The sequence below is a fragment of the Prionailurus bengalensis genome, chromosome A2, assembly GCF_016509475.1.
Source record: "Prionailurus bengalensis isolate Pbe53 chromosome A2, Fcat_Pben_1.1_paternal_pri, whole genome shotgun sequence".
In the NCBI taxonomy this organism is placed as follows: domain Eukaryota; kingdom Metazoa; phylum Chordata; class Mammalia; order Carnivora; family Felidae; genus Prionailurus; species Prionailurus bengalensis.
The window spans coordinates 9,139,842-9,149,563 of NC_057348.1; the positions used below are offsets into that span (position 1 = coordinate 9,139,842).

General features: G+C 58.1%; 2 protein-coding genes across 2 annotated transcripts; both read right to left on the reverse strand.

The window, feature by feature from the left end:
- Positions 1-123: 123 nt before the first annotated feature.
- Positions 124-2,705, reverse strand: DNASE2 (deoxyribonuclease 2, lysosomal). Its single transcript, XM_043586702.1, has 6 exons — positions 2,326-2,705; positions 2,022-2,199; positions 1,854-1,932; positions 1,362-1,526; positions 1,075-1,272; positions 124-673 (listed from the first exon to the last, which is right to left on the reverse strand). Exons 1-6 carry the CDS (start codon positions 2,418-2,420, stop codon positions 264-266), a joined length of 1,125 nt encoding a protein of 374 aa, XP_043442637.1. The 5' UTR covers positions 2,421-2,705; the 3' UTR covers positions 124-263.
- A 617-nt stretch (positions 2,706-3,322) lies between these two features.
- On the reverse strand, positions 3,323-7,763 carry KLF1 (Kruppel like factor 1). Its single transcript, XM_043586701.1, has 3 exons — positions 6,844-7,763; positions 5,192-6,059; positions 3,323-3,996 (listed from the first exon to the last, which is right to left on the reverse strand). The coding sequence occupies exons 1-3, from the start codon at positions 6,928-6,930 to the stop codon at positions 3,821-3,823; spliced, it is 1,131 nt and encodes a 376-aa protein (XP_043442636.1). The 5' UTR covers positions 6,931-7,763; the 3' UTR covers positions 3,323-3,820.
- Positions 7,764-9,722: the final 1,959 nt, after the last annotated feature.

The following is a 9,722-nucleotide window of genomic DNA, read 5'->3' on the forward strand; positions in this document are numbered from 1 at the left end:
TTGTGGTCCTACTTCGGGTCTCGCTTATGTGCCAGCTGCCCCCCGACCTTCAGGGAGAGAAGGGCTGCAGCGTGGCTTGGAGTCCCAGCGTCCACTGGAAGACAAAAAAAGTTAACAGCGCCATCCGCCAATTTCTTTTTATTTCTCAACAGTCCTGAGTCAGGTATTGTGACTCTCATTTTGCAGATGAGTAGACTGAGTCAAAGGTTAAGGCACATAATTAAGGTCACACAGTTAGGAAGGCATTGAACTGGGGTTCAGACTCAGGTCCCAACTGGCTCCTGAGCCTTAGCTCTTACATGCTCCACTGGGCTTCCTGGAAAGAAGGCGCTGTTCTCTCTGCAGGGCTTCCAGGCCTTCACCAGAGGCCGGAAGGCCTTCCAGAGGGCCGGCAGCCGGGCACACAGTGTGCCCCCACCCCGGTGCTCCTCTCTGATGTTCCGATTCATGTCACCCACACAGGCCCAGGGCCCCTCTGGGGTTACACACCACTTGGAGTGGTCTTCTGTGGCACTGAAGGTTGGCCCAGCTGGCCCAGGGAAAGCTATCTGAGTCACATCCAGTACATGCTGGGCCCTGGAGCAGTTGGAGGGTAGGATGCCATGAGAGTTTTGCCAGAATTGGACCTGCAGGTTACTGCCAAGGGCTTCTGCCAACCAGCCAGAGTACAGGTCTGTGGAGGACGGAAAAAGGGCATGGACAGGGTCAGGGTCATTGCTAGGGCCAATCTCCCCTCTCTGAGCTCAGTTTCCTCAGTTGTCAATTCCTGGAAACCCAGGGAATTGTAACATTAAAAGTTATAGCCCTTACCAAATGCTTTATGTGCATTGCTTCATTTGTAACAATCCTTTATCAGTATCCCCATGTCTCATATGGGTTAAACGAGGCTCTGGTTAAATCACACACCACATAGCCAGAAACCAATATGTGAACCAGGTCTGTTGGTTGTCTACCAACATTTGATTGTGGCTCCCAAAGAGTCCTAGTCCCTATTCCTGACTTGCCCTCAGCCATGGACATGCTAGACAGCCCCTCTGCAGAAAGAGTTTGGCAACCCTCCATCTCCGGACTCACCATCTCCAAATTTTCCAAATTTGGCAAAGCTCTGGAAGGTGTCCCCTGCTTTGGATGTGAGTGTTACACTGCTGTTCCAGGGGCTTTGGAGAACATGCTGGCCATTGACCACCTTCTCCAGGCTGGGGACTTGCTGAGCGAAGGCCTCATCTAGCTTGTGATCATACACTAGGGGGTAGGTGTAGGTCAGCTGTCTGCCTGGAGGGCAAAGGTGGAGAAAATGAGGGACTATTCCACATTCTGGCCTGGGAATCAGGGATTCACTTTGCCTCCCTGTCCACACTCACCAATCTTCGAGAATTCGGTGAGGGGAAAAGACACACAAAGCAGGGTCTGCCCATAGATTTGGGCGTTGGGAGGCCAGCTGTATGCAGCAGAGAAGGCAGGTGGAGGGAAGCGAGGAACGCTGTGGACCAGCCAGAAGCCCCCTTCTTGGTCCAGGAGCAGCACACCTGAACCAGAAGACAGGGTTCAGGAGGACTGTTTAAGGCATCCCAACAAACACATGTACCACCAGGAACAGCCTCAGTTTTCGGGGGGCCTGGAGAAGGTGTGGGCAGTGTGGAGATCACTGCTGAGCTAGCTCACTTTCCGCAGCTGTCAATTCTCATAGTCAAAAAGAAAGACCATGTTAATATAAAATGAGGAAGCAAAGGTCCAGAGTCCGACAGAGCACCCCCCGCCCCTCTGGTTAGATCAGGGGTTAGGGGTTAGGTTAGGGGTTGGGGAAAATGCATGGGAAAACCAGAGCTCTTCCCCAGCCCCAATCCGGGCCTCACCCTTCGTGTGTCCCCGACTGGAAAAGTCCTGAGCCCTACTGGAGTTAGGTGGCTGGTCGTTGTATAGCAAGAAGGCGAGCTGGGGGAGATGGATGGGGCAACGTGAAGTTTCTCCCCCAGGCCGGGCCCTGGAGTCCCATCCCAGGTCCAGCCCAGGAGCCCCTTCACCTGGCTGGTGTTCCGGTACAGCGGCAGGAGGCTGCGGCCCACGGCCCCCGCCGAACTGTTGATGGGCCCCGCGCCATCGCGCCAGCCCCCGGAGTCCTTATCCATGTACTTGTATCGCAGACCGCTCTGCGCCGCATCCCCGGGCCCGCTCTCGGCTGGCAGCTTGTAGACGACGAACCTTGAAGTTGAGGAATGGACAGTAATGGAGGGAGGAAAAGAGCGGAAACTCCAGGCTTCATTCACCCAGGTGTGCAGCAACCCCCAGGCCAACCCCGGGAGAGGGTCGGCGCCTGCGCACTCGTACCAGTCCACAGGCTGCCCCGAGTCCCCGTAGCAGGTCAGGGTCCTTACAGGGACCCACAGCAGCGCGGCCAAAAGCAGCGAGGTCAGCGTGGTCATGGCGATTGCTCGGGTCGAGGAATCTGCGTTGGGACCGCGGGGCACCAGGTCACGAGCTGGGCCGGGCCGGTCCCTAGGCAAATTTCACTTCCCCAAACAGCCTGGGAACTCCAGCCAGGACCTCATGAGGATGGAGACTCCGCCCATCAAGTGAGAAGCAGAGATTTGAAAGTCAATTAGGGGCGCTCCGGGGGCGGTGCTTCCTTTCTGAAGGTCACTCCCCTCAGGCGCCCCTGGCCGCTTCCCGCTTCCGGCGCACTCAACCGGAGATACGCTACCCCTGCTGCCTCGGCTCAGGCCACGCCCCCGGTGGCCAGGTGGTTTCCCGAGTCCCGCCTTCGACTCTTCTCCCGGCCAATCATGGCTCACATCCCTCCGCTAGGCCCCGCCTCCGTCTCTTTCTCCTCGGGCTAGTCTCAAACCACACTCTTCCGCCAGGACCCCATTCCTTCCCCGGCTCCTGGGTTAGCCGCAAATTTGGATTTTTTCCTCTCTTGCTTTACAATCTGAGGTCCAACTCTTGTGACCTTTGCTCTTTTAAGGGGCGCTTGTGCTCCTGATCCTCTCTCTCTTCATTCCACATGTTCTCCCGGGGTCCCCTGAGCTAGTCAAAGAATTACATTGGATCATGTCTGGGTGAAGGGTGCTGAGACTCTGGGACCGGGCCGAGGGGCTCTTAAACAGCGGGAGACGGTCCCAGTGAATATAACCGGGGCTCAAGGGAGGAGATAAAGGCGATGTAGCCTGATCTTGGGGTGTGGTGGTGAGGGGCGGCAATGCCTACAATGCCAAGAAGGGTCGCTGAAGTTTAGGAGATGAGGGTGTGAAGGTGTGTATGGCCCCCAATGTCACCCCTGAGGATACAGCTTCCTCCCGTCTTCCAGCACCCAAAACCCACAAAGTCAGGCCAACGCTGAACCTTTATCTGGGAAGGGCATTGGTACAGGACCCATAACCATTCACAGCAGATCCAGGCACTATGCAGAGCTTCATTAGTCGCGATGTGAAGTCCCCTGCTAGGCCCAGGGTCTCTGGGAAGCCTCACCCCACAACCCCCAACTCCCACTGCCCAGGGCGTCTTGTAAACTGGTCTGAGGGTCCAGCTCTCTGAGGGTCTGTCTCTCTGTCCGAAGTGTCTGAGAGTCCATTTATTTGGAGGGTTGTCTCGTTGTGTTTGTGTGACCACTGGATGTCTCTGTGTGGCTCCCTGTGGCTGAGGACGTGTGGGAGTTTTGGCTGGAGGCTCCCACAGGTCTGTCTATGGGCCAGTCCTTGATCTTTGGGTGGATCTGTGGGACTGCGAGTCCGGGAGAGGGTCCATCCGAGGGAAAACCACCCTGCGTGGATCTGCTCTTGTCCCATCCCCAATCCCCAGGAAGGTCCAAGTGTTGGGGCAGGGCTCAAAGATGACGCTTCATGTGCAAGGCCAGGTGGTCGGAGCGCGAAAAAGCGCGCGGGCAGAGCTGGCACCGGAAGGGGCGCTGTCCGGTGTGCTTCCGGTAGTGGCGGGTCAGTTCGTCTGAGCGCGCGAACCTCCAGCCACAGCCGTCCCACGTGCAGGCGTAGGGCTTCTCTCCTGGGGGGTTGGGGCGAGGAAGCCGTGAGCACTACTGCGCCCCCCCCCCCCCCCCCGCCCCCCGGTCTGCCTCTGCGTTTGGCCGCGCTCCTTTGCTCAGCCTTGGCCCGGTACTAGGGTGAGGCAAGTGAGGCGCCTAGGGCGCAAGATGTAAGGAGGCTCTCCCTCTCAGGGGAGGGCCCTTCTCACTCCCAGGGGACGGCCCTGATTCTGCACCCAGGTCCAGCCTCTGTGACCCCGACCCTTCCTCTGTACCTGCAGTTGGCGCCAAACCCATTTTCGCTTCCTGGACCCAAGTCGTGTCCCCTACCTCTCTGGCCTCGTTTCCTGCGTCATGTTACCATGCCCCTGAGTCCTAAAGCCATCCTCGCCTTCGTCCTTTGGCCCTGCTCCCTATGTTCCAGCCCCACCTTGTGCCAGGGGACCTTCCAGCTGTTGGCCCAGTTCTACCCCTGGCCTTGGCCCTTGAGTCTTGAAATCCAGGCCCTGTGCAGGAGGGTTATTCTCTCCCTAGGCTCCTCCTGGCTCCTCTCCCTGAGTCCCCGCCCAGGAATGTACAGTTGGCCCTACCCTCTGCGCGGACTCTTAAACCGAGGCCACTCCCTTTCTCCTCCCCGCAGCCTCTATTCCACAGGCCCGCCCCCGTTTTAGGATCCTTGGACCTGGCTTCTCCTCCTGTGCCTACCCTCCTCTTTCCCAGCTATTGTCTCTATCCTCCTGGGTCGGCCTCTGCGTCTAGGCACCGGAAGCTGACTCTGGCCCAGCCTCGGCCCCTGAGTGCCAGCCACGCCCCCACGGTCTGGCTCCGCCTTCGTGCCGAGCAACCGGCCTTTCACAGTCTCGGCTCCTAACTCCGTTCTTCCTTTGCCCCAGACCTGAACCCGATGTCTTTGACCTCGCCGCTGGCATTCCAAGCTTGGCACCTCCTCGCAGTCCCTCCTCTAGGCAGGTTTTCTGCGTCTTAGCCGGTCCTCTGCCCAGGTCTTACCTGTCATCAGTTCCTTGAAACGGTCCTCAGGTTTCCCTGGTTGTCTCTGTGCCCCCGCCCGCCTCCCGCACCGCTGCCTGTCCGGCTGCTGAGGTCCCAGGCCGGCTCCCGGCTTCCTCTGCCCTGCCACTTGCTCGGGTTTTCTAGCTCCCCAAGCCATTCTTTGCTCCCGAGGCTCATCCTCCAGCCCCGCGCCCGCTCCCTCACCTGTGTGCGTGCGCAGATGAGCCTTCAGGTGTGAGCTCTTGGTGTAACTCTTGCCACAGCCCGGGTGAGTGCATGTGTGCGCCGCCTGCCTCTTGCGCGCCCACGATCGCCGGCTGCGTTTGGATGGCGCGGCCTCCGCGATCCCCCCTGGGTCTCCTGCGGTCCCCCGGAGTCCCGCACCCGCCGTCCCGGGTCCCAGACAACTCAGGAAAGAGGGGGGTGCGGTGGGGCCGGGAGCAGGTGCTGGGAGCCCGCGGAAGAGCTGGAAGTGCCCTTGGTACTGCGGGACCGGGTACAGCGCTGGGTACCCGGACAGCAGCCCGTAGGGGGCGCCTGGCGCCGTGGGCACCGAAAGCCCGGTCCTCGAGAAGTAGCTGCCGGAGGAGCTCGCGCCTGGCCCCGGGTACACCGGCTGCAGCGACAGTGCCTTGGGCTCGGGAACCGGGCCCAGGGAGGAGCCCACGAAGGCGTCGGGGCCCGGGGCTCTGGGGGCCGGGCGTGCCCAGCCCGGGTGCTCCTCGGGACCCAAGAACCCAGCCACCAGCCCCGAGCCGCCCACATACGAGCCAAGAGTCTCGGGTGGCGGCGGCGGCGGCTGCGGCTGCGGCGGCAGCTGCGGGGGCTGCAGCGGGAATTGAGCCGCGGAGCACTCGCCCGGCGCCAAAGCGCAGGTTTGGGGCGCGCCGCCCGGCTCCGGGCACGGGAAATTGGTGAGAAGGAGATCCAGATCCCAGGAGGTAGCCGAGTCCCTCTCGTCGTCTTCGTCCTCCCTGGGCGCGTCCTGCGACTCCGGCCTCACGTGGAGGGGCAGCCCGGTGGGATCAGGGGGACCCGGACCCAAGTCCTGCACCTCCTCAGAGCGCCACCACTGGGGAGGGGAGCCGGTAGCGTGAGGCTCGGTGGACACTAGGGTACCCTGCCCAGAGATGGACGGGGCCTGACGCCCTAGTGGGGGTAGACTGGCCAGAGGCTCTGGAAAGGGGTCTCGTTTGCTTGTCTGTCATGTCAGTCTGTCCCCCTCCCTTACAGGGCAGACTCGCTCTAGTGCCCCCCCCCCCCCCAAGTCCAGGGACAGAGGTCGATGGGGCTGGAGACCCAAGATAAGACTGACATTATCTGGAGCCACACTCAGGCTTGGGGGAAGGGGTGGAAGAGACAAGAATGGAAGGCTGGGGGTGGAGGGGGGGGCCTTGCCTGGGTTCCACCCTCCCCACTCTCCCTCTCCTTCCCTGTCCCCCCCCCAAGAATTAATCCCCAAGATTAATACTTGGATGTTCCCTATATGCATTTGCTGCCCCCCCCCCCAATATCTGGAGGGGGCTCACTGTGGACCCCTGCAGTTTTCAGCTCCAAGCCTCAGGGTTTTTGTATCTTAAGTAAGCTCTACACCCAATGTGGGGCTTGAACCCACCTGAGATCAAGAGTTGCATGCTCTACCGACTGAACCATTCAGGTGCCCCTACAAGCCTCAGTTTTATATGACGGACATAGGTTCTTAGACAAGGTTCAGACCCTTGGCCTGGACTGAGGACCCCCAGCCTTGGGTAAGATTCAGAGCAAGATGCAGACTAGACACCCCCCCCCACCACCACCACAAGCTCTAGCCACAGCCCAGGACCCAGCCAGCCCACCTACACCCCGCCTGGCCCCACCTTGAGAAAGTCTTCCTGTGTGTCCGGGAAGGGGCCCAGGGTGGTCAGCGTGCTGATGGAGGGTAAGGCGGTCTCAGCTGCGGCCATGGCCGGCTGGTGCCCACCCTGGGCCTCAGGCCTCCTCTCCCTCCGTGGCCTCGTGGGCTCTGAGACACCAATGGCCCCTTGGAGGGCTCTTCTCTGCCCTCAGCTGATTGGCTACAGTCCCTGATAAGAGGCAGGCAAGGCGGGGGGTCACCGTTTCTGGGGAACAGACCTCATCTCAGCCTCCTTAGGGGCTGGGCCTTAAGGACTGACCCCGTATCCAAAGCCAACTCAGGTGTTCAGGGGCTGGGGGTTCTGAGGTTGAGGGTTCAGGTGTCGGGTAAAGTGAGGCACCGAGTCCCCACAAAAAGAGAGACTTGGGCGTCTGTTCTTAGTTACCTTCCTGTAGGAAGCGATAACAGACAGAATGGGGATCCTGGGAAGGGGCTTCAAGACCCCCTTTCCCCTGACCACGGCCTTGTAGCTCTCCCCCTCCCCACTAAACAGCAGTAACCTTGCTGATGGCGGGATTTGGCACGAAGTCCTTGCCAAGCGGAGCATTATCAGACGGCCCAGATGTTGGACGCTGTTATCAGGTGGGGGCCCAGAAGAGCCAAACTCTGTTCCCGATGGGCAGGAGGGTTGGGGGCTGGGGCTTCAGGTTAGGTTGGTTTGAAATTGCCTGGATTGTGAGTTTCCAGGGTCGAGCCCGGTGCCAGGAGGAGGACCCCCTGACAAACAGCTGCCACTGTCTACCGTGCCCTCCCCCGCCCCCACCGTGGTGCCGCACGGAGTAGGGTGTGTGAAGGCCGGGGCCACCGCAGCCACCATTGCTCTGATGCAATGGGGCAGGGGAGATGACCTCCCCTCCTGCGTGAAACGGGACACTCAAGTAGCTGAACTACAGGAGGCCCTCACAGCCACCCCCCTGCTCTGGGCCTGGCTGACGTTTGGTTCCTGCCCCACATGGGGGAGGAATCCAAGGTTGTGCACCAGGGACCTCCGGTGTTGCATCCTGGGGGGCTGGGTGGATGATACAGACACGCGTCACAGACACGCAGCTGACAATCATATGCACACACAATGTGCAGTTCCACAGTGACACAAATTCCTGGTTCTTCCGTCACACGGACCGTCTAGTCCCGTGGCATGTGTAAGTGTGTGTGTGTGTGTGTGTGCGCGCGTCGCACGGACACACAATTCCCAGGCACAAACCACACCTATACACCACACTGGCTACACAACGTTGTAGTCACACAATCTCTTAGACACAGAATTCGTAATCACGCGGACGGGTGCTGACGCACTCACACACCGCTACAACACACAATCGCATTGACGTGATTTTGCCACAACTGAACGGACACACAGATATCCTTGGATATGTTCTCACAGAGCTATAGAAGATTCAGTTACACGACCCCCACGAAACACAGATGTAGCCTCCAGACACAAAAGCATAAAACACCCCCCCCCGCACATAATCATTCACAAACACACAATGATGTAGCAACGCACACAGCTAAACATCAGACACAGACACGATCATGCCCAGCATCATATAAAATCTGCAACCTTACGTATTCATGCCACCTGTCCCTGCCCCAGTTTGTAGTTAGTCACACAATTGCCCAGCTACCAAATGCCCCCCCCCCAGGCACACCCAGTCAAAGACACACAACCGCACCGACATGAAGTCGAACATGCTGATAGTAAAAAGCACACAACCCGGGCCAGCCATAGACACATCGCCACAGACACACGATCAGAGTTTCTGCATCATGAATGCATTGCACAAAAGGCAAAAAATGATCATGTATCACAAGGGGAGGGGGGAAGCAAGTAATATGAAAGCCAGCTCAATGCACCCAGTAGGATGGCCATATTTCTAGAAATTGGGACCCCGTAAGCTGCTGGTGGGAATGCAAAATGGCGCAGCTACTGTGGAAAAGTTTGATGATTCTTCAAAAAGTTAAACAATCAAAAAGTTGAGGGGCACCTGGGTGGCTCAGTCGGTTAAGTGTCTGACTTGGGCTCAGGTCATGATCTCGCTGTCTGTGAGTTCGAGCCCCACATCGGGCTCTGTGCTGACGGCTCAGAGACTGGAGCCTGCTTCGGATTCTGCGTCTCCCTCTCTCTTTGCCCCTCCCCCACTTGTTCTCTGTCTCAGTCTCTCTCTCTCTCAAAAATAAATACACATTTTTTAAAAAGTTGAACAAGCGTTACCATGTGACCCAGCAATTCCACGCCTAGGTATAGACCCAAAAGAATTGAAAACAGGTATTCGAACAAATACTGGTACACTAAGTTCACAGCGGCATCAGTTAACAATAGTTAAGAGGTAGAAACAACCCAAATGTCCATTAACACATGAATGGATAAACAAAATGTGGTCCACCCATACAATGAAATATTATTCAGCCATAAAAAGGGATGAAGTTCTTTTTTTTTTTTCAACGTTTATTTATTTTTCGGACAGAGAGAGACAGAGCATGAACGGGGGAGGGGCAGAGAGAGAGGGAGACACGGAATCGGAAACAGGCTCCAGGCTCTGAGCCATCAGCCCAGAGCCCGACGCGGGGCTCGAACTCCCGGACTGCGAGATCGTGACCTGGCTGAAGTCGGACGCTTAACCGACTGCGCCACCCAGGCGCCCCCCCCAAAAAAGGGATGAAGTTCTAATGCATATTCATGTGCATGAACCTAAGTGAAAGAAGCCAGTCATGAAAGAGTCCCTGTAATATCCAGGCAAATCCATATAGACAGAAACATTAGTGGTTACCAGAAGCAGAGGGGGGAGGAATGGGGAGGACCGCTGATGGGTCCAAGGTCCCCTTGGGGCGATGGAAATGTTC

Coding starts and splice junctions, on each gene's coding strand:
- DNASE2 (XM_043586702.1), bottom strand. CDS start 2,420: ATGACCACGCTGACCTCGCTGCTTTTGGCCGCGCTGCTGTGGGTCCCT. Junction 2,200..2,325: donor TCGGGGCAGCCTGTGGACTG/GTACGAGTGCGC, acceptor CTCAACTTCAAG/GTTCGTCGTCTACAAGCTGC. Junction 1,933..2,021: donor TGTACCGGAACACCAGCCAG/GTGAAGGGGCTC, acceptor CATCTCCCCCAG/CTCGCCTTCTTGCTATACAA.
- KLF1 (XM_043586701.1), bottom strand. CDS start 6,930: ATGGCCGCAGCTGAGACCGCCTTACCCTCCATCAGCACGCTGACCACC. Junction 6,060..6,843: donor CACAGGAAGACTTTCTCAAG/GTGGGGCCAGGC, acceptor TCCCCTCCCCAG/TGGTGGCGCTCTGAGGAGGT. Junction 3,997..5,191: donor TCATCTGCGCACGCACACAG/GTGAGGGAGCGG, acceptor CCAACCCCCCAG/GAGAGAAGCCCTACGCCTGC.